Source organism: Lissotriton helveticus, chromosome 1_1 (genome assembly GCF_964261635.1).
Source record: "Lissotriton helveticus chromosome 1_1, aLisHel1.1, whole genome shotgun sequence".
Taxonomy (NCBI): domain Eukaryota; kingdom Metazoa; phylum Chordata; class Amphibia; order Caudata; family Salamandridae; genus Lissotriton; species Lissotriton helveticus.
Window position 1 is genome coordinate 1,014,829,529 of NC_136057.1, and position 24,605 is coordinate 1,014,854,133.

The following is a 24,605-nucleotide window of genomic DNA, read 5'->3' on the forward strand; positions in this document are numbered from 1 at the left end:
AGTCAAAGAAAAATAAACACCAGTCCCCACATCAAAAGAATAAGCAGCAATTTACAGACCCACATAGCCTGACATTTGAACTGGGTCTTGAAACACTGCATGTGTGACCAGATAAAAAACAAAGTACTTCCTGCGCCTCACTGGCTTGCTGCAGATCGGCAGCTGCTTATTCGTTACAGCAGGTTGTTTTTCCAGAGCGAGAGGTTTCGCTGAATTGTCACGGATAGATGCCATCCTTTCCAGCCATTTAGAACCTGCAACTGTTCTCCTAGCAACCTGATCTCTTCAGCTTCTTGCTGGTTATGATGCGAGTGTTGCAGGTGATGAAGGTGGACTTGGGGGCTCTTTGTCTTAGTCTGCCCTTCATCTTGTTGTACTTTATCAATGTTTAGTGTGGTTGGGGTAGGCACACCGTTTATTATGATAATCCCTTAGCGTTAGCAGGGTAATGGAGTTTGGACAGCAAGAACAATGTTTTATACTTAAATTGAATGAAAGTGAGCATGTCCGCCCATGGACTCGTTTGAAAATTGATCAAAGCAGGTCAAGAAGTATTTAGGCGTGTGGACTTGACTGCCAGTTTCTCCCCTGCCCTCCTCCAGGTGCCAGGCTAGAGTGCTGCTGCTTGTGATCCAGTTGTTATTTTCAGAGTTGGTTGGTGCTGGTCACTTAAATAGGACACAGTGAGTTTTCATTACAACAAGATGAGAATCTCGAAGCTATGCTTTCACCCGAGTACCATAAATGTAGCGAACTTCCTTTGTAATTTTTAGAACACTGTTCTATTTTAGTAAGGGCTAATGGCAGGTATATTTTCTAGTTCCTGCATTTCGTGTTTTCCTCTTCGTTCATGTTCGCTGCTCTCCACCCTGGAAGCGGTGATGTCATTACTGATGTCATAAGTGTTAACCCAGCGATCATTGGCAGTTTTGTGGTAAGGCACTACTGCTTTAGTGAGCCATTTTCTTCTTACATATAACTTGTGGTTAGATTAAGAAGTTTTATAAATGCTGTGTTAGACTACGACATTGACTCGGCTAACTTTGCATTTTATGCTACATCTTGCTAATGTTTTGGTTGAATTCATATAACTTGAAATGTAGATGAAATTACTTAAAATGATTAAAGATTGTATTTAAAAGCCCTGTTGCACCCTATACAATTGGTGCCTTTGTGAAGTTGTTAGACATTGATATTTGATTGTCTTTATATTTCATACTTTTCTGTTTTTCTGTGTGACTAATCGCCTTAAATCAATTTCTATGAGCTAAGCAGTAGGTTGTGTTTTCTTCATCTCTACTATAACCAGTTTCCTAGCAACACGCATTATCAGCAAGTACTTCGATAGCACGTGTGATTACAGCTTAGATTTCTGTAATGTTTCTTCTTTGGTATTGGAGGAGTACTGTGTTTAAAGAGCTTCCAGGATTTCACTCTAGTACTTTTCGACTGACTGCTTTGCAGCGAAAACTTTAGTCTTGAACGAGATATGATACTGTCTCCGAGCCACGTGGCAGAGGCTATATTTTCCCCCTTTTGATGTGTAGCATCCAATGACGCCTCCAGGATGTGATGTTTCAAGAAGGAACAAGGTCCGGAGGCTAGAAACCGCATCACTGTTGCCTTGCCACTTCCTGCAGAAGAGTGCTTCAATTGAGGTTCATCATGACCTCACTTACCAGGAAGCATGAGGACTTGCTGCCCTTGATGCACCCCGCAACTCTCCAGACCATCATCTGGCCCGATGCATGTTTGCAAAGAATATTACATAAAGGTTGTTGGTTAATGTGGTGGCTGCACACATTTGCATAAGGACCAGGGTCTCCTATTAATATTTTTGGTTAGACAGACTGTTTCGGGCGCGATGCCCTCCTCCCACTGGCCCAGAAGTGGCAGTGGCCAAGCCTGCCTAGAGCACCCTGTGATTGGTTGCATACCGAATCCTATTCCAGCAGTGGGCTCCTCTGGAACCACAAGAGAGGCAACCGAGTAAGAGAAGAGGGCCGTTTATGTAGGAGTAACACTAGAGTATTTTCAGCCTCCACATTGGAAGCTAGGCGGAAACGATAGCGAAAGGTGAGAGTTATAAGGTGCTCTGTCACTGCACATGTAAGAGAAGACCTGGAGAATGGGGAGGATAAACGCACAGGCGTGGGCTGTGCCCGTCCTCTTTGTAAAGAAAGCTTCCACTTCGGTCGTTTTTGCTGTATGTGATCTGCTTGCAAGATGTGTGCTAGTACTGCTTCTGCCTAGGCTGTGTTAAAGGGACACTCTATCTCCTGATGTTCTTGCCCTGGCTGTGCTAGAAAAGCTGCACACTCCAAGGAAGCTCAGAGTGCTGCTGCCAGTGAGTCTGGTAGGGAAAAGAAAGGTTTCATTGTAGATAGTAGTCTTATTGCACCTGTATATTGAGAGTGGAAATCTTGCATTGATGCTGTTGACTACTGTCTTTTGCACGAACTTTTGCCTGTTTGCAAGTCTACAGTGGGTGCTGCCCATGCTAGACTCTCTTATGTTAGAGGAACACATGCTCTGTTGTTATCTTATTGAATCTTTGTGCTTATTAACAAAACTTGAGAAAGGCATTTTCTCTACACAGACTGCCAAATAGTTGGCTGACTTGACAGTGCTAATTTCTACAGCCAATAAATGTTTGGTGCGCAAACAGTCAGGGCTAATGTACATTTTGAGATTTGCTGGCTCATTTGGAAAATCCTGGAGGACCGCCTTCATTTCTTGTCTTAATCGTACGTAAAGAAATACGTCCAGCGGGGTAGGCTGTATCCCTGAAAGAGGTGCTCCGAGGACCAAAACTTGCCCTCTTGGAATAGGTCTCCCCACACAGTGACATGAATACGCGTGCATAGATTTTTAAAACCCTTTTCCTGTAGCAGGTATGTGGCCGGGTGATACGTCAAGGGCAGCCGGAAGAGTAGAGAATGGGCTGAGAGAGGATGTCCGTTATACAATGCCATGCATCTACCGTGCACGTGACCACAGTGGGAGGGGACGCGTGCGTGCCCATCTAGGTCCTTTAAATTTCACACAACATTACTTAAAAAGAACTAGCGTTAGAAATACCCTACTACTACAAGATTTTCCGATATTCGTATAAATGCACGTTTTTACATTTTTTACTCTACTAAAATCGTTTTTCACATTTCATAAACTGCATAATCCCTAGTATTGATTTGCAAAATCTCTAGCCTGCAGTTCATTGATACGCATTTTTGCCCCGCCTTTTCTATCAAGTGCATTCTCAACAAACGGCATAAAATCACTAGACCACTTCACATAGCATCAAAATTTACATCAATATATGTCTGTAAACAACATATGCATTTAGAGTTTCTCAACTTGTTTTTGTAATCATGTTACCATATGAATATCTTGTCTTCATCTCACATTTTAAAGCGCGCTTTTACAGTGTCACTTATTACACTTACCTCTGTCTAAAGTGTCACTGTCTTTCGGGTGCATCCTGTACTTTCAGCCTTTCGTGTTTTCTGTGTATAAATGTGTATTATGATTTTAAAAATCCTGCTGGGTCACATTCATGCAGTCTAGATCCTACAAACAGTATCGTTCCCCAGGCCTGAACAGTTATTTGTAGCGTTTTCTGTTGCTTTTGTTTGATTTGGTGTTATTTGATTAAAGTTGTCTGAGATAAGGGCAATTCTAGCCCTCCTCGTGTGTGGCTGTGCAGCGCAGTTGGGCATGTGTTTGATTTTTTTTGGGGGGGGGGGGGGGGGGGGGGGGATGCAGCAAGTCAGCATCCAGGCTGCTCCTAAGTGTTTGTTTTTCGTTGTTTCCATTCATTTATTTCAATTCCCGTTTTTTTTTAGGGAAGATTATTCTGTGTAGTAGCTATTAATATTTTGTATGTGTGTTGGGTGTAGTGTATGAGTCGTGTATTATTGCAGTTAAAAAAAAGTTTTAGAACTGTACGTTCTACCATATCTGCGGTTCATGTTACCGGAGTGTGTTTTATCATCTTTAAATATTGGCGGTGTTCCTGGTTTGATCTTCGATAGCTCTGGTGTTCAAGGTGGAATTCTGTTTAATATCCTCTGTTTTCCATCCGTTTAGGAGTTTTTGCAGTACTGTTTTTTTTTTGTCTTAAATCCCTTAATGATATTTCAGTGCAGCCTTCCAAAATGAAAAGTGTAATTTTGTTTATCTTTTTATGGTCAGAGGGTACCAAATATGTTTTCCTTCATCTTTATGGGTAACCTCCTACCTGTTCTGTGTAGGCTGCGTGAAGGCAGACTATATAGGTTACTTGGAACGTTTTTTGTGTGTTTTTTTTAGTCACCATTTGATAGTTTCTTTAATGTATGACATGCTCCCTTACCTTTCCGTATTCATCGGCTGTCCTTTTCACTCCCTGTGATTTCACCTCCTGCAGGACGATGCACGGGCAGACGCGGTGGACAGCCTGGTACGAGACATCCAGAACACCCAGTGCCTGCTGAACGTCGAATACTCTGGGGTGGGCTGTCCCCTCGTCACCCTCCAGTATATGGACTCCAAGGATGATGTGGGCCTGGGCTTGGTGAAGGAAGGCCTGGTGATGGTGGATGTGCGGAAGGAGAAGCAGTTTCAGAAAGTGGTAGGTGGAACTCTTCTTGCATGTCACCTGCCCAGAGGTGCATAGGTAGACCGTATGCTTCAGTGTACCAACCTTTCTACCCTATAGCTTCTGCGTGTACTTACGGGTGCTAGTTTCCAAGGCCTGAGCAGCTCGCTGCATGCTGGCGCATTCCCTTCCGAGGTGCTTTTTAACCACTCTCCTGCAGACTTTGCGCACTGAGATCAAATCAAATGTCTTAAAAAATGGTTTCAACTAGCACGTTAATTTATTTTGTGGAAAGAGTTGCTTTGGAAATGTAAACCTAATGTGCCTATCTTTTTGCTTAAAAGTTGCCTAATTTAGTCATTTCTAAGTTCCTTACACTTTTGTATGTGCACAGCTTATTTGTGATTTACAAAACTTGAAAATGAAGACCGGACTTGCTTTTGCATTTCTATCATTATTTATTTATTTTGATATGATGCTCATACAGTCAGGGATCCACTAAAGAGCAATGATAAAAACAAGCTGATCCTAAACCATGCATCGTGTTATAGCACAAATAATTGCCTTTTGTTTCACGACTCTTCGTGCCATCAAGGGCATGGCTTGGTAAGGCACACTGTATGGATTTGTTAGTGCGTGAAAGGGTGTACAGGCTGTTCATTATTTCATAACAGGCAATCGATAAAATGTCTATGCATTATTCTCAATTCGTATACTTGAGTGTTTCCGTAAACATTCACTGCATTATATTTGTGGTCGGAGAATTACATGTGAATGAGAAATTGCGTACTTAGTGTGCAGATGTTTACATTCAAATGCAATAGCGCAAGTCGTGTATTAACACGGTGACTGCAAAATATGTCTATTTGCCATTAAAGTGAGGAGCACAATATGGCCCCTTCCTTTAATGTTACTTCCTGTGATGCCCTGCCAACTGACCTCATTGAGCGCTAACTTTGATAATTTGTCTCCTATGTTTTAGTTCTGTTGCCTTGGGTTACAGCTGTTATTAAAACGATGCCACATTAGATTATTGTGAGGTTTTTTTTCTACTGGAGAAGCAACCTGTTTCTTTGCTTGTCGAGATAGCACAGTTGCGCTTATAGTCTCAATCTAACACAATGTCCTGATCTTTCTCACCCCAGCCTTATGACCAACATACGATGAGCTATCTGTAAAGCAAATATATAAATATAAAGTAGTGTTGTATATGTCAGCCATCACTGTTTCGTCCACCCTCCCAACAGTGTCCGTGCCTCGGACCTCAATCTTATTTCACTACTTACCTGGCTGTTGCTACAAGCTCAAGAGACGTATGTCCTTTTGTGGCATGATCGTTCTCCAGCAAAGCATTTTTACTCAATAAATAAATACAAATTTATTTAGTGTAATCCCATAATGAAGGGGACGCTGAGGTGTGTAGACTATGGGGGTGGTGGGGGTGATGCATCTTTTCTGCTGCTTGTTTTTCGTTTCATCTTTTCCCCATCATGTAGTTTCTTTTTCTGTTTGTCAGAAGTGTTGCGGGATAGTGTTTTTTGAGAGATTGAAAGCGTGTGCTTGTCTGTGCGTAGGAGTTGGCCTTGACGGAGGCCGATCACTCGCGGCTAGAGAGTGAGTTTGCGAATTGGTAATTGTTCCCAGCTCCAAGGCGGGCTTCACATCATTCCTTCCTAATTCAACTGTGCTCTGTGTCGGCTTTGTAATCGAGGATTGATTCTCTGCCTCTCAGCACTGTAATCTCAGCTGCTCCCCTGCCTTACAGCGTTGCGAGATCTTATTATGCTGTGAAATATGGTGCATCCTGACTGCTCGCTCAGGTTCTTGCTGTAAAGGCTGCCTGGTGGATCCCATTTGATGTGAGGGGAGAAGGCCACATGGTTCTCTAGATTTCTGTGTTGGAGTAGAGAAGTTGGGCCCTGGATAAAGCACTGGTCTGTTGTCCTATTCTGCTCCTGCGTGTTTCATGAGAACAGTTTGGATTGGGTCAGAGATACTGCTGCAAAACTGCAACCATTGGGAACCACTAGTGTCCATGTGACATTTTTTGGGTTTCACGCAAGTTAACTGTTACCCCTTTTGTTCAGTCTAAACGTTAGACCGCTCGAAAATAACTTTGAGGACATCTTGTACGTCTTTAGTCACTTAGCATCGCCATGTGCACTGTTCTTCCAGGCATACATACATTTGAGAAAGGTGGTTATTGTTAAGGTGCATTTACCTTTGTGCAGGCTCCAAGGAATCCATGACTGTTACTGATAGTATCTGGCCAGGACTCTCTACCTAGATGAAGACTGCTTCTAAAGCTTGATCTCATACGATGGACCTGTCGATGGTGGATTCTGAACGTATCCTAAAGTTGGACACTGGTGGTGTGAACTTACCAGCATTAATGGCGTTCATGAATTACCTGTAACTTGAATGTGTCACCTTTGTCCTGCTTAACATCAAGACTTATCTGCCAAATAACCTGTGTAATGTAAGCTGTTTTGGGGGTTTTTTTGTTGTTTTTTTTGTTAGAGGACAGTTGTGGCATTGGGAGGTATTGTGGGGCCTTGTTTTTAGTCTTAACTCCTTACTATGAACTGTGAATGGTATGTTTTTATTAGACACAAAAGCCCCTTTTAGAGCTGAATGTTGCAGCTCAAATGTGTAGACCGGCCTTTTGCTTCAGGTATGTACCTTTCATCTTTCACAATTTTGCTGACTGTTTTTGATGACCGAAGTCAAATAAAGCTGGCCATAATGACTTGTACAACTTTACAGGGTCTGGGTCCACTATGTTTGCAGCCTTCACGCGCACCATATTGACCGCTTTGAATCCAGAGTGTACATTTCAGAAGCCAAGCAAGAATGTAACCGGGGTCGGGTCAAATATCTGGCTCTGGGTTGGCTTGCGAGCCAGAGCAGTGCCAGTTTGAGGAAACCAGGCACAATCCCCTTCCAAACCTAATGCCATTTTATATAAAAACTAGTGCTTCCATTATTTGCCCACAAGTGCAGTCCGCTAATCTAATGTATTAAATTGAAGCACGCTTGTAGAAGAAATGACTTCATTTTGAAGGGCCTTTGTCATACCCTTTTACGAAGTGTGTTGCATGCTTTACACGTCAAATCTTGTGATGGCTCGGCTTGTGCTTTAGTTATTATGACCAAGTGAGACCTCTGGCTTGCCTCGCACTCTGAACTTGATGTCTCCTGCATCTCTAAACCACACTGACTTTTAGATCAGAGTGAGAGCGATGAACAGCCGACCAACAGAGGGTATACTTGTAAAGTTAAGTTCTCAAATAATGTGGTTTTATCTGTTCCGCGACTAAATAGCTATTTCTACACAAATGCATGCAGGCCTGCCAGCTTTCAGATACCTCTAATTGTGTGAGAGGCGGTGGGGCCTATATGGGCAGGGACCGGAAGCCCATTGCTTTTATGAGGTATGAGGGAGCAGGATCATGGGGAGTAGCGGGGATTTTTATAACAGCAGCCCCTCCCTTAGGGTGACCAGAATTTTACAGCTAAATACTGGGACATTTCCCAAAAATAGGACTACAATTTTACTTCCACACAGTGCACAGAATGACAGTGCTCCTTAGCAGATAATTATAGAAGAGGCAGTAAGAACGTACATAAAATGCTATTTTTAAAGCCAGTAGCATGCCTGTTAATTAAATTGACTTCTTATAACAGCAGCTAACTATCACTGCTTTGCAAAACTTAAAAAGATACCTCCCAGCTTTATCAGCTGACCGTCTCTAAAAACCGGGACATGAGCTTAATTTCTTGAAATTTGCCGGAACAGCTCGTGAAACAGAGACTGTCCGGGCAAATCCCCCTGGTCACCCTATACCCTACCCTCCCGTCAACGCCAAAACAAAAGCTTCGGAGGTGGCTGCTAATATTCTGAGGATTTTACAAACCCCCCCATGAACATCAGCAGTTCCCAGTCTCCAAACATGAGCTGGGAACCCACGCTGCTCTGGGGTGTCCAGCTCATGTTAACTCCTTACTGGGAGACCGTGTAAACAGAGTTAAAATCATGTGATACTCGGTGGGGCCATATGTGTTGGCAGGTCTGTGGGCCGTCTTATTAGATATGACCACAATTGTTTTAAATCCAGAAAAGAATCTACATTGCACAGTCCTCATCAAAAATTAACATTTTACAAATGGAATAAAACTAAATATCAACAGGTTCGAAATATATTAACAGTAGTTCAAATTAGCAATTGCATTTTACATAAACATTTCATATGGAACAACTATAGAAATGTTTCATGTCGAACTTCGTTTAAAATCATTCACAGGCAGAGAGCCAGTACAAAAGTTCTTGCACCACTGTTACCAAGAAATGAATTCAAATCTTTTCACAGTGCAAGTGCTGATCAGATAAAGTGCACATTTTGTGTTATATGTTTGAACCTCTTAGAACCTAGAACAAGCGCAAATACCTACATGTTTTATGTTAAATGTTTGCAAGTCAGAAGGGCAGGCAGATATGTTCAAAGTGAAAGTCCCATAGAAAACAGCAGCCTCAACTCAAAGGCAGGGCCCCTGCGAGAACAAACGCGAAGAAATGATACATGTATCTGAAAAACAGGTTAGTGTTAGATTCCTTACCTTAGAATATCCCCAGGCGTCAGACTGGATCAGGAAAGTTTTGCGAAGCAGTACCCCTGCGCGTCGGTAGGCGTCGTCTGCGGCTCCGCGTCCGTCATCGGCGTCGCGGTCGCCGAGATGATGTTGTCGGAGTACTTAGACGCCGCTCTCGCACGCTGACGTCAATTCTTTTTTCCGCGCCAGCAAGAGCAGATCCGAAAGGAGCAGTACTCCCAGTCAATTTTTGACTACAATTTTTGATCTCTTTTTCGATCTTCTTGAGTCGATACCTCGACTCTCGGTGCCGATAGGGATTCCCGGGTTCAAACCCTGCGACGATTGTAACCGCTTGATGTCGGTTGTCGACCCCCACCGTCGGTGCCTTTACTGTCTCGGGGCCGACCACGATGACAAGTCGTGCCCCGACTGCCGGGCCTTGACCTCGAAGGCTAGGTGTCTCGGGCTCCGTCAGTCGGCCCCGCACCGCTCAAGGAGGAAGTCGAGGGAACGGTCGTGGGGCCACAGTCATCACAGCTCGGCGAGTCGACACCACTCGTCTGCCTCCAAGTCCTCAGGCAAGTTGAGGCACAAGAAGTCGAAAAAGCGACATCGCTTTTCCGACTCCCCCCGACGCTCACACGATGTGGCCGGGGGTTCGGGCGACACCGCCCATGTGGCTCCGCCGGAGCCGCAAGGTCCGCGTCCAGCTCCACACCTACCAGTCCCTGGGCTGTACGCAATGCCGCAGAAGATCAGCGCCTTCCTCATGGCCATGAGGTCGCGCTTCCCTCCGTCGGAACCCGCTGAGGCGCCTTCGGGTCCCATGGGTCCGTCTGGGAGCCCAAGCGGGCCGGCGGCTCCAGCGCCGTCGGGTGCTTCGGCCCCGACGCCGCAGGGCTCCTCGGGATCCAGGCCTGGATCCGGGACGACGACAGTCAACCTTACGACCCCTCGGCTGGCGCCGTCACCAAGGGTGTCGCCCCTGGTGCTGTCCCCGGACGGCGTCATCCCTGGTCCCGACCACGGTCCGGATCCTGCATTGGACCGGCACCATCAGGCACCGTCTTCAACGCCGATTGGTGAGCCCTTAACCAACGACCCGGCTCCATCATTTATTCCTGACTATCAGGAGATGGATGACAAGGGGAACTGGGAGGAGTCTGAGGACCCTCTGGCACTGCAGTGCCAGTTGAGCCAGTACTGGGCAGACGAGCTGGGGGAGGCCAGTGGTCTGGACACTTCGCCCGACACTGGATTTGTCTCCCCTCCTACCGTGGCTACGGAGGAGGGGGCTACTCACAGCGTGGTGTTGACTAGGGTAGCCAAGGCCTTGGCTCTTGAGCAACCAGTCGTGGCCGTGAGGACTAACCTCCTCACTGAGGTGCTCAAACCGCAGGCAAGCTCCTCTGAGCCTCTCCTGCCGTTTAACAAAGCCCTCACTGACGTACTGCTGGGCACCTGGTCCAAGCCCTCTACAGGCCTCCCTGTAGATCAGAACGTGGCCCGATGCCACCGCCCGGCTTCGGGCGACCCCAGCTTCCTGTCCGTTCACCCCACCCCTGAGAGCCTGGTGATCAAGGCCTCTACCTCCCAGACCGCATTCCCGACCGCTCCTCCGGATCGGGAATCCAAAAGGTACGATCAGTTCGGGAAGAAACTGTTCTCTTCACTGAGTTTGGGGTTGCGGTCTGTCAACACCGCCTGCCTTTTGAGCCGTTACACCCACTCTCTGTGGCATACAGTTGCGGAAGTGCTGCCGCAGTGCCCGGTGGAGGTCCAGGCAAAGCTTATCCAAGCCCTAGCAGAGGGACGGGATGCAGCACGCTATTCGATTTGGTGTAGACTGGATACCACGGACTCGCTGGGCAGGGCGATTGCGACTATGGTGGCGGTTCGCCGCCACGCCTGGCTGAGGTCCGCCAATTTTTTGGGAGATGTCCAAGCCTCCCTTCTGGACATGCCCTTTGATTTCCGATGCCTCTTTGGCGACAAGGCGGACAGTGCGCTGGAGCGTTTCAAGTACTCCAGGGCTACGGTCAAGTCCTTGGGCTTCGGCCAATGCCAGCAAACTTCCGCTTTTCGTCCCTTTCGTGGCCAAGGAAGGGGCGCCCCCTCACGTCCAGCTAGCCGCAGGCCGCAGAACCAACCTTAATGCGGTCGCGGACGTGGTAGCCGCCGTGGCGGTGCCGGGGGACACCGGCAAGGTAAGTCCACACCCGCCCCCGCAGCATCTGTCTTAAAATCCACCTAGTCTGAATTTTCAGACCCATGCGACGCCAGTGGGGGGCAGGGTTCGCCATCACCTTCTTCACTGGCGCTCCATCACAGCGGACAGGTGGGAGCTGCAAATCGTCCGAAGGGGCTCTCTCCCTCCCCTTCGAGGCGACCCCTCCAGCCATGCCACCTCAGTACCACCGCATGTCGGGGGAACACTTGCGACTTCTACAGGAGGAAGTTGCGGCCCTCTTGGCCAAGGGGGCCATAAAGCGCGTTCCTGGGCCAGAAGTAGGACGTGGTTGCTATTCCCACTACTTTCTGGTACCCAAGAAGGGCAAAGGAGGCCTACGCCCTATCTTGGACCTACGGAGCGTCAACGGCTTCCTCCGGAAGGAGAAGTTCAAGAAGCTGACTTTGGCGTAGTGGTGACGGATGCGTCCCTCCCGGGATGGGGGGCACATGGGGGAAGAGGGAGATCGGAGGCCTCTGGTCCCTGGCGGAGCCCCGTCTCCACATCAACCTTCTGGAGCTGCAGGCGATACGGCTTGCACTGAAGGCATTCCTTCCCTCTGTCCGGGGAAGTGTAGTGCAGGTGTTCACGGACAACACCACCGCCATGTGGTACTGCAACAAACAGGGTGGCTCTGCGCCTCTGGCAATGGCTGGAACACCAGGGCGTTTCCCTGGTGGTTCAACACCTGGCAGATTCCCTGAATGCCAGGGCGGACGAACTCAGCCGCCGGTGCATGATGGATCACAAATGGCATCTGAACTCTGACGTGGCGCAAGGCCTCTTTCAGCAGTGGGGAGAGCCTTGGTTAGATCAATTTGCCACCGAAGAGAACACGAAATGTCATCAGTTCTGCGCGTTGAAATTTCCACGGCTGCGCTCGCTCGGAGACGCTTTACGTCGCGAGTGGAGCTGCGGTCTGTTGTACGCCTTTCCGCCTATACCACTTCTGCCTAGAGTGCTAAAGAAGATCAGGTGCGACCGGGCCCAAGTCATCCTTGTGGCTCCGGACTGGGCACGAAGATACTGGTATCCGGAGCTACTCAGCATGTCAGTCAATCCCCCGATTCGTCTGCCTTTTCAGGAGGACCTTCTGTCGCAGCAGCATGGGACGGTCCTCCACCCGAACCTGTCCAGCCTCACCTCCATGCGTGGAGATTGAGTGGCGACAGTTGAGGCCATTTGACTTGCCTCCTGAAGTCTGTGATGTGATTCTACCAGCCAGGCGTCCCTCCACAAAATCGGTATACGCCTGCAGGTGGAACAAATTTGTGGCATGGTGCTGTGGATCCTCTCTCTGCCCCCCTTTCAGAGGTTTTCCTCTTCCTGCTTTCTCTTGTCCTGCAGGGCTCTGCTCTGGGCACTCTTAAGGTCTACCTCTGCCATTTCTGCCTTCTTGAGGCTTCCTGATCAGCCTTCTCTTTTCAAGTCCCCTGTTGTAAATAGATTCTTGAAGGGCATCACCCACATGTTCCTCCTGTTCCTTTCGTGATGCGTCAGTGGGACTTGAACCTTGTTCTAACCTATCTGATGTGCGCTCCTTTCGAGCCACTTCACAATTGCCCTCTTTGTCTTCTGACTCTCAAGACTGCATTCCTGGTTGCCATCACCTCTGCCAGGAGAGTGAGCGAGCTCCAGGCTCTATCTTCTAATCCTCCTTTCCTTTCTGTCCATCCGGACAAGGTTGTTTTAAGAACGCGTCCTTCTTTCCTGCTCAACGTGGTTACGGCCTTTCACATCGGGCAGTCCATCACCTTGCCCACCTTCTTTCCGCCTCTGCATCCCTCGAAAAAGGAAGAGAGGCTCCACCGTCTGGACCCAAAACGTGCTCTCTCCTTCTACCTTGATCGCACACGCCAGTTCCGGGTGGACAACCAGCTCTTTGTTGGTTACGTGGGCGCGAAGAAGGGACGGGCAGTGTACAAATGGACCATCTCTCGGTGGGTCGTGTTGTGCGTCAAGGTCTGTTACTCCTTTGGTGAAAAGGAGCCCCCTGTTGGGTTGAGGGCCCATTCCACTCGGGCCATGGCGGCTACTACTGCCCTCGGTCGGGCAGTCCCCTTGCAGGACATCTGCCAGGCAGCTACGTGGGCCTCGCTGCACACGTTTGCTAGGCACTACTGCCTGGACAGCCAAGTCCGGAGAGATGGCTTTTTCTGCTGTTCCGTTCTCCAGGACTTTCTGGTGTGATCTTGGTTTGCAGACCCACCACCGGGGATGGTATTGCTGGGGTATCTACATTAAGGTAAGGAATCTAACACTAACCTGTTTCTTTCAGATGCACAAGTTACTTACCTTCGGTAACGATATATCTGTAAGAAACAGTAGTTAATGTTAGATTCCTTACCGCCCCACCCATTCTCCCCGTTCTACGAACTGATATCTAGGGTTAAGGTCATCCCCTTCAGGGCCCTAGTTTCATGGCACCAGTGTCGGTCTCTGTCATGGCTCTGCATTCCTGGCGCAGAAAGCTATGTACAAGAACTGACGTCAGCGCGCGAGGGCGGCGTCTAAGTAATCCGACATCAACCCGGCGACCACGATGCCGACGACGGACGCGGAGCTGCAGACGAAGCCTACCGACGCACAGGGGTACTGCTACGCAAAACTTTCCGGATCCAGTCTGACGCCTGAGGTTATTCTGAGGTAAGGAATCTAACACGAACTACTGTTTCTTACGGATATATCGTTACCGAAGGTAAGTAACTTGTGCAACAAGTCTTGAAGCCATTTTCCTTTTCCACAGTTTATGTAGTGGGCAAATTGGTTTTTAAACTGTGCAGCACAGTTTGCTTAGGAAAGCAATCACTCACACAAACTCTGCTTCTATTTTTGGGCCAGTCCAAGCTGGCTGAGTCCTCCGTTCAAGCGAATGGGCCTTTTTCGGTACACGTCAGATTCTTCTTAGGATTTAATGTCAAGTGCATCCCCAGTCTTGAACAACGTGAACGGATTAGCTATTTTTTGTGGCAACTTTGTGTAGATTTTAACTTGGGAAGCTTTAGGCGTCACCTCGTAATAGTGCTCCGTTCTTCTCCTCTTGGTCCCACTTATATGCATTGTCTCCCTAACTGATCCACCCCACCACACCACCTTCTGCCCTCTCTAGCTCCAACATCTGGTCCCTGCTCTCCCGCATTCTTCTCTCAACTTTCGCCCCACCACTAGTTTCTTCCTTGATAGGGTGGCTGGTGATGTGTGAGCTGCTTGTTCCTTTTCCAGGATTGGATGTTGTGTTAGGCAGTTGCCTTGGTGGTTATTAATGTAGGTGTTACTCGGACTAACCCGTATAGTTCATCCTAAAGAATGTGTTCTGTAACCGAACTTTCCAAAGAAGGTGCACAAGACTGCACAGGAATGGATGCTCCTATGTATAGGATACAAGCAGGTATCCTATGTGGTGTCTGTGGGGTGCCGTTGCTGGATTCCAAATTTTGAGATGCTGTCCTGATCTTTGCAAAGAGTTCCCATCAAATTCCCAGCCTTTCTTCCACTTAATATTGGATGACTTGTTTCCCTTTTCCTCAGGGTCGAAAATAGGCCTGGACACCCAAAATAAGTGTGCCACTTTCGCAGTTTGCGGTCTTTCATAGGCCTTCGACTGATTTGTACTGGGGGTTTATTTGTGGCAAACTATACGACTAAAGATGGGTTCTTTTGCCAGCCCTCCTTCCACCCTTTACTTAAAGCCCTTTTCATTCTTTCATAGCCCCGCTTACCTTCACCACCCTTCTTTTCTTCCTTTTTTCCATCTCCACCCCTCCTATCTACCTACCATTTTCATATTTTTACACTTTTTCTCCTCACACCTGTTCTTTCTGCCTTTCCTGCTAACCACCTGTGTTCCTATCTCACCCCCTGCCCCATATCTGTCTTCGGTGTTATTACTTTTTCCATTAATCTTCTTTTCCTCCCCTCTGGTGCCCCATCTTTCGCTCCCCAGTCTCTCACCTTTCATCTTCAGTCATCATACCCGGTTTCCCTCTTCTCAGGTATTAAGTAATCATGTATTGCACGTAGCCCTTCTCTTAATGCTTCATTTCCTCATGGCCAGCTTTTTGACTTCTTTTTACTCCCCTCTGCTCCCAACCTTTCCCATTGGGCCTTGCTGTCATTTTTCCTTGGTCTTCTTCTTCCCGTTTCCCCTCTCTTCATTTCCTCCACCTTCTTAGCCTTAGTGACAGTATTGGTTTTATGTTGACAAACCTTAGAATTCTGGGATTTATAGTTTCCTTTTCTCATGCTAAGTAAGATTTAAAGAAATCCCAGCATGCAAAGCATTGATTGGAAAAATGAGGGACATATGGCACATGGCATGTTGACACTTGGCCCACCAAGCCCCTCCTTTCATATTTTGCGGCAGTGCGCACACACACATCAAGCTTATAAGTAAATATCAACAATTACCATTGAATTGGCTTTCACATGCTTTCGGGGCACTGCTTCTGGTGTAGGGCCTATGCATTTATCTGGGCTGTTGGTGAGTCCTTCTATCTCCTGGCATCTGTTTAGATGAGGCATAAGATCGGTCCTCGTAGAGTATGCGCCCTGTACTAAATGCCCTGTTGATGCATGAAGTGGCAAAATTACACGGGAATCTAGACTTAAATCAATGCATTATTTTTTTTTTTATATAGACTGAAGGACTTGTATTGATTCCGTAGTGTGCCATTTATCGATACGTTTCTTATCGAACTATAAACCTCTTAGTTGATTTTGAGCAGTCAAATCGCCTCCTACGTTACTCTGCTCCAATGAGACACCCCCCCCCCCCACCACCGCAACCTCTGAAAATGTTAAACATGCGAAAATGCACATCGCACACAATGCAATCCCAGCCTTGATGGTGTATCCGACAAATATTTTGGGAGCCGACACTATCAGGCAGTGCCTGTGTAAGAGAACGTGGAATATGGAAAGTAAAAGCAAAAAGTGTTGTAGTTTGCAAGGATTGGTATGTCTGTGGGAATACAAAGTGGTACTTGGACGTTTGTGTGAAACTCAGGGTTGAGGGTCCGTCTAAGCGGGCAAATATATTTAGACTTTTTTGAGTATGTAGAGAATGTGTGTTAATAGCCTGTCTCCGTCTTTTCCAGAGTAGCCACTTTACAGTCTTTATGTATTCAGCAGAAGTAATTACACCTGTTGTCTTGGCAGCGAAGGTTAGAAAAGAGATGTTTGTAGCCGCACTTCAGACTCCAGGAACGTCTGATTTTATTTTCTGGACCAAGGACTCTAAATTGACTGATTTGGGAGTTGTTGAGGTTTTGTGATATCAGTTTTTTTAAACAAAAAAACAGCTCAGAGTGCGAATGATGCAGCAGGTTCACATTTGTGGAGACAAATATATTAAAAATGGTTACTACACATGAGGCCAACTCTAGTTTTATTAATCAGGCCCTGGCTAAGGGTTGGCAGCAAAAAGTGGGCGAAGTCACAAAGAGCAAAGTCTGAACTTATTTTTTAAAACTCGACCTAAAAGAATTTCACGAGACAAATGTGATGTTAGTTATATTCTATTCTGAGTTGCCATACTGATCGCAGCAGGCTGCATTTCAAAATACCACCTGCTACATCTATATGTATTCAGCAAGTTCCAGGGTACAGAGACCCTTTAATAACTGGTGGTTAATGCACGTGGTGGAAAAATCTGTGTGCATTCTATTCCATGGTTCATCTAAAAAAAAAAAATGCATATATGGTCACTGTTGTAAAGCACAGCATGAAACATATTGATCACAGATTAGTTTTTTATTTAGATAGCTCAGTTGAATACTGTTTTTGTTGCAGAAATCCTTGTTACATGCAGGCCACAAGTTCAATTCTTTGTGACATATGATTAAGGCTCCCGGTATTATGGTATTTAACATTTCCGTCTGTATTTATCCATCTTTATTTTTTGCCCATCTTATTGGTATTTATCCATATTTATTTTGTGTTTTGCGAATATATGGAGTCATAAAATGGTATACTGCCACATTTATTTAACTGATAAACATGCTCTCATACTTTGCTGCATGTTGCATTGTAGCAAATTAAGCAGCTAAATAGAGCAATACACTACACCTTCAGGTAAATATGAGCATTATAATATAAATATATGTTACCATACACCTGCATTTAGGAAAATCTCAACCTATTTTTACCTTTGCATGCAGCCTTTCTGCTCTGCTGTTGTCTTAGAAATCACGAAAAACAGCATGGAGAGTCACCCACAAAAAGCACACTTTTCTGCATTTTGCGCTTTTAAAAATAAATACAGACAGGAAACACTGTTTTCTGTCTGTAATTATCTGTACAAATCCGTAAAAATGGAAAACCGGGAGCCTTACATATGATCATGCATGAAAGAAATGTGTGAAACCTACAATGCCTATGTTTTGAACCTTGCTGTGTTTTCATCAATATTTTGTTATTCTGAGTTTGCTGAAAAAAGGGGGTACGTTAGTTAATATATCCGTATTAGTAAGTGCTATAAAAATGGTTTATAGTGTACTGTCTTATGGACAGTTAGATTTCTTGCATAGAAAACTTAAAAAGGTCAAAAATCTAGCCCTGCGTCCCACCCCCAAACTCCACCCCCAGTCCTCCCCTCGTTCTGGAGAGTACACTTTTTCCCATTTAATGCACTGCCTTCGGGTAATAATGAATTCTGACTTCTGTCTGTCTTCAACAACAAAATGAGCAAATAGCCGAAATGGCATGTTTGTGGGGCTGTAGGCTCACACACGACAATTTGTGGTGACTTGCGCCTGTTTTTGGGAAGGAAGATTTTTGCTTTGTGCTTCTTCAAAGGAGCTACTTGGTTTCCGATCTGCGCTCTGCAATAACCGAAAGATGGGGCGCAACTCGTCGTAATACTCCCATCGAGTGAACATATTGAATGGGGAGAGTGAATGCCTCCAGGGCGGCTCTCCCCGTGCTGGCCTCTGGGGCTCTCCCAGCAGGCGGTCACCGTGTGTCCTGGGCGGTAGTGCTGCCCGCCCTTCCCCATTCACAAGGCTCACCGCGCTCGCGTCAGACTCTTCTTGAAGAGGGTCTGACTAGTGGAGCCTTCTGTGAAGCAGCCCCCTCCCCCGTGTCACACGGAGCTCGTTAGAGGACGGTCCCTCAGCCCCGAGGAGAGCGTGCGCTGCTGTCTCCAGCTGTTTTATTGTTTGCTGACAATATGTTTTTGCGCTTGTTTTCTTGGGGGTGATGAGCTGTTTTCTGGCGAGCAGCTGGATAGCGCTGGGTATATTGAATCCGCGGAGCCTGTCTCTCTGACTGCCAGTGCTGAGCGTACTCAAGTGTGTCTCCACCGGGGTCCGGCTGTAACGGGGTTCTGATCTGATGGCCAAGTCACCGGGTGGGCGACAGTAGAGGGGACTACAGCGTAGTGCGCTGTGGGGGCAGCAGGTGTGTCTTCCCCAGGAAGAGCGTCGCCGAGGGAGGTGGTGAGCTGAGGACAGCGAGAGTTTAAAAGGGCTCCGCTCCGCGGCCTCATGCAATGAAAATCAATCATAAAAAACAGATAAATAAAAAGATAGGCTTAGGATCAGCCACTTATCCATGCTCTGCTCAACTGTCATTCAAGGTTTGCATCCACCCATCACAGCAGACGTCACAGGGCAGTGCCTCCGCCCAGTTCAGCCCTTGTCTGTCCGGCACTGAGTTAATGCATTTGCCTAATAGGTACACACACACCTAAAATAAAGTGTCAAGGCTTAACCTATACTTTCAGTTTCATTTTTTCTTTACATTCTTCGTGCTTTTTTTTACGCTGTATGTTTAAACTATGTTTTCAGGTTACAGTTATTCAAAGCCAATCCTGCCTTCTTTGTGCCAAGAAAAATCTTTGTCATACGCATTAAAAATAAAAATGTTTTTTATGTCTGTTCTAAATACACCTGCCAATTAGCAAGCACTTATTCTGTTAAAATTGTGATGGTTAAATCCTTAATCTAATTTACATTTTTATTGCAACCTTATGGCAGCAATCTGTTTTCGTTTTTCTTGTTTTATTCTGTTTTTGTTTTTGGCATATGCTTACTATAAAACTAATCCACCCTCACACCAGCTCCACAAGGCCAGATTTGTTGGCTTTGTCTTGCTTGTTAATCCTGTTGGCTGTGACTGAAAATACACAGGGACCTTAATGGATCCCCCTGCTGTAGTTTAAGGTATTCAAGCCTGTAAGGTGTGGAAGGTAGGCAGGTAGGCAGTATGCCAAGGGAATAGATAGAGAGCCCCTTGGGATTTCCTGCACAAGCACCCACCATTCCGTTTTACCTGCAAAGTTTAGCTACCTGCTGGAGTTCATAGATGAAGAATGAGGGACTGACCAGTCAACTGCGAGAATCCAGCCCATTACTTCTTATGGCATATGCAGCACTACTCGAATGCTGCCATTTTTAGGTCTCGCCTGTCGATGCGCATGCGCATCGAGCAAGCGAGACTATAGGGGCTCATCCAGACTTTATCTAACTTGCAAGGAATCGTGGCGATTCCTTGCAGTGCCCGTGACTTTTAAGCTCAATGCGCATGTGCATTGAGCTTAAAAGCGCGTGCACAGCCGCCCGCATTCCTCCGACACCTTTGAAGTGAAGCTTAGCTTCACTTCAAAGGCCCGGCTTGTTCACACCCACATGCCGCTCTGCCCCGCTCCGCCCCCTCCCCTGAGTCATCCTGCCTGCCCCTTCCCGCCGTGTCGCATTTCTCCTCCCCCCCTCCCCTCTCTTCCCTCCGTCTTGTTCTTCTTGCTCACTTGTCACTCTTTGCCCCTTACTTCTATCCCTTCCTTTCTATTCCCTCTCTGAACCTCCTTCTATGCCCATCTCCTGTTCCTTTCTTTTCTCCAACATTTGCCACGTCTGCTTTCCTCGTCTCCCCACACGTTTGCCTCCCTTTACCTCTGTTTCCTTAGCTCCTCGTTTCTCCCGCCTACTCTCACATCTTTCTCTTTTCTTTCTACCCTCTCGCCCCCACTTCTCTTCGTGCTCATCTGTTCTCCACACATTTCTCTCACTTAATTCTTCCTGCCTCAACTCTCCGCCTCCCGCCCCCTCCCCCTAGTTTTTTATTTTTTAATTAATTTCCTGCTGAAAGCCTGACGAGCGGTACATTTCCCGTCCCTTGAGCCGTCAGACCTCGATGTGCCGCCAATCATCTACTTAGCATCTGCATCGTTAGAAGTCATCCTGGCCACTTGCAAGCACCCTGGCAGCCTGCTCTGGCGTGGGGGAGGGGCGCCTGCTCTCATAGGAAAGCTGGCAAACAACCCAAGTGTAACTAGCGATAGCAGGAGCCAATTAAGATCAAAGCTGATATATGCAGCAATAAGCCTTCATCCCTTTAATATTCAACATTCTTTTTCACTTTGACACAGATCAAGAGGTGTTAATGCATATTCTTTCAAATGAGTCGAGCAGTGCTTTAAAGTGACAAAACTGTTATTTGTTCTTTCACAATCAATTAGTATCATGGTTCAGCCTACTCTGAATTGCTCTACAGCTGGGGTGAAACATGCATCCTTGTCGCTGCAGTGCCACAGTCTATTCGAGGCTATGTTCTGCTGCAGAATAGCTCGAAGGGGCCTATAAACAATAGACCGAGCACACCCTTGGAGGAGCACGCGGGGGTGCAGACATTTTGTTCAGTTCATAAACGATCTGACAGATGCTTGCAGGTATGCAGTCATTTTTAGCAGGAGTAAAACAATTAAAAATGTGCTTCGGGGTTTGAGGCGCTCCCATTTGCATCTGACAAAATGCATTTCTCCAAGCAGACAAAATGTCCTAATGTTAACACGTTCCGAACTGTGAATTCATTATTGAACAAGCAGGCTCTGAGCAGCAGATGCGAATGTAACGCTAGCCAATTCGAAGTAACAACACATCTTGTGACGATGGTGTGTTCGTGTGGAAAAGCACCCACGAGAACTCGTTATCCCTGCTATATAAAGAGGTCAGTTAGCAGTGATTGACTCTTTTCCAGGGTACTGGGTACTCGGCTATGTCACTGTATTCTTTTCTGTTGCACCTCTGTTGCAGTGGTGGACTGGGAGGAAACAGCAGCCCAGGAAATGTGTTTTTATCAGACCTATTGCATACCCAGAGAATGTAGGGAACGAGTCTGCCATCTACAGGCACCCTCACAACCCTCTCACCCTCACTCACTCTCACAACCCTCTCACCCTCACTCACTCTCACCCCCTCACTCACCTCACTCACTCTCACCCCTCACTCACCCCCTCACCTTCACTCACCCCCTCACTCACCCCCTCACCCCCTCACTCACCCCCCTCACCCCCTCACTCACCCCCTCACCCTCACTCACCCTCTCACCCACCCTCTCACCCACCCTCTCACCCACCCTCTCACCCACCCCCTCACACGCCCTCACCCCCTCACACCGCCACCCCCCCACTCAGAATGCACACCCCCTCACCCTCACACGCCCTCACCCACTCACACCGCCACACTCCCTTAGAATGCACACCCCCTCACCCACCGCCTCACTCCCCCTCACCCCCCTCACCCTCTCCCTCACACCGCCACACCCCCTCAGAGCCCTCACTCTCACTCACCCTCACTCACTCACCCCTCACCCTCACTCACTCACCCTCACTCACCCTCACTCACCCTCACAACCCTCTCACCCTCACTCACTCTCACAACCCTCTCACCCTCACTCACTCTCACACCCTCACTCACCTGACTCACTCTCACCCCCTCACTCACCCCCTCACCCTCACTCACCCCCTCACTCACCCCCTCCCTCACCCCCTCACTCACCCCCTCACCCTCACCCACCCTCTCACCCACCCTCTCACCCTCACACACACCCACCCTCTCACCCTTACACACACCCTCACACGCCCTCACCCCCTCACACCGCCACACACCCTCAGAATGCACACCCCCTCACCCTCACACGCCCTCACCCCCTCACACCGCCACACACCCTCAGAATGCACACCCCCTCACCCTCACACACCCCCTCCCTCCCCCTCACCCTCACACTCCTCACCCTCTCCCTCACACCGCCACACCCCCTCACACCCCCTCACTCTCACACCCCCTCGCTCTCACACCCCCTCACTCTCACTCCCCCTCACTCTCACTCCCCCTCACTCTCACTCCCCCTCACTCTCACTCCCCCTCACCCTCACTCCCCCTCACCCTCACCCCCCTCACCCACACACCCCCTCACCCTCACACCCCTCACCCTCACACCCCCTCACCCTCACACACCCTCCCCCTCCCACCCCCTCACCCACACACCCCCTCACCCACACACCTCCTCACCCACACACCCCCTCACCCACACACCCCCTCACCCTCACACCCCCTCACCCACACACCCCCTCACTCACACCCCCTCACCCTCACACCCTCACACCCCCTCACCCTCACACCCCCTCAGACCCCCTCACCCTCACACCCCCTCACACACCCTCACACCCCCTCACACACCCTCACACACCCTCACCCTCCCTCACCCCTGCACGCCTCTCACCCCTGCACGCCTCTCACCCCTGCACGCCTCTCACCCCTGCACGCCTCACACTGCTGCACGCCTCACACTGCTGCACGCCTCACACTGCTGCATGCCTCACACTGCTGCACGCCTCACACTGCTGCACCCCGCACACTGCTGCACGCCGCACAACACCACCATATCACTCTGGGACGGCGCCACATCACTCTGGGACGGCACATCCACCGCCACCACCACATCCACCGCCACATCCACCACATCCACCACCACTACATCCACCACCCCATCCACCACCGCATCCACCACCACCACCACATCCACCATCAACACATCCACCGCATCCACCATCACCACCACATCCACCACCACATCCACCACCACATCCACCACCACCTCCACATCCACCATGACATCCACCGCCACATTCACCACCGCATCCACCACTGCATCCACCACCACATCCACCACCACCACATCCACCGCATCCACCACCACATCAACCACACCCACCACCACCACATCCACCACCATATCCACCACATCCACCACCACATCCACCGCATCCACCACCACCACATCCACCACATCCTCCACCTCCGCATCCACCACCACATCCACCACCACATCCACCACCACATCCACCACCAACACATCCACCACATCCACCACCACATCCCACCACATCCACCGCATCCACATCCACCACCACATCCACCACCACATCCACCACCACATCCACCACCACATCCACCACCACATCCACCACCACATCCACCACCACCACATCCACCGAATCCACCACCACATCCACCACCACATCCACCATCACCTCCACATTCAATCGCTGACACACACAGCACGTTCCCATCTAATTGTGTGTATACAGTACAACATATTATATCCTATGTCTTCATTAACAATATAGTGTATCTGTACTGAATATATATCCAGCATTTCAGACAGCATTTCAGAGCTTTTAAAAATGTTTATGGCTTTTTTTTTTTGAAATTCTTTAGCATTGGCTACAGGAAACAAAAATGCTAAAGATTTACAAAAAAAACCCATAAACAATTCTAAAAGGACTAACTCTAATGCTGCGAGACCTATTGCATTTTCAATGCTTGTTTCTCTAGAAATGCGGATTCCAGATGTTTGCTACACAATCCAGCATCTGCAGATTTTTTTAAAATGCTTCTGTCTAAAATAGATCTTTGGAGCAAGTGGGGGCGGGTTTGCACCCCACTCCGGACGCACAGCGTTAGAAGCATAACAAAAATGCCAAAAGTTAATCCAATTTATCAGTGTTGTTTATTTCCGTTTCCTCTTTCCATGTATAACGTTGATCATGGATTATTCAGTCACACGTGGGACACACTATGTTCACATGAAATCCTTAATGCTTTAGACATGCCTTTACAAGCCTTATTCTATAGCATGGAATGCTACATAGATTCTCCTTGATTAAATCTTTTTCACCCAATGCATTTCGTGCCTCTCGTGGCACTTCGTCAGGGGTTAAACTACAAATTTAAAAACACAATTATTAGGCTACATCTAGAAATGGTTCGTGTTCATCATATTTAACAACCTATGCATAACATGTCAACAGTAAGTGCTTGAAACTAAAGTTCACCCCGTGATCGACGTTTTGCCCGCAGAATTCATGATAATTGATGATATAAATTAAACTCCCCTTATTTCCTTTCGTGCTTAATGTCAAAT

At 47.8% G+C, this 24,605-nt stretch overlaps 1 protein-coding gene across 2 annotated transcripts in view; it reads left to right on the top strand.

Moving 5' to 3' along the window:
- Nucleotides 1-24,605, top strand: part of SND1 (staphylococcal nuclease and tudor domain containing 1) — a 2,092,018-nt gene that overhangs the window by 1,976,712 nt on the left and 90,701 nt on the right. For both annotated transcript variants that reach the window (XM_078677758.1, XM_078677762.1), the window contains exon 22: nucleotides 4,409-4,612. In XM_078677758.1, the coding sequence (XP_078533884.1) occupies nucleotides 4,409-4,612 (204 nt within the window). The remainder of the gene's footprint in view (nucleotides 1-4,408; nucleotides 4,613-24,605) is intronic.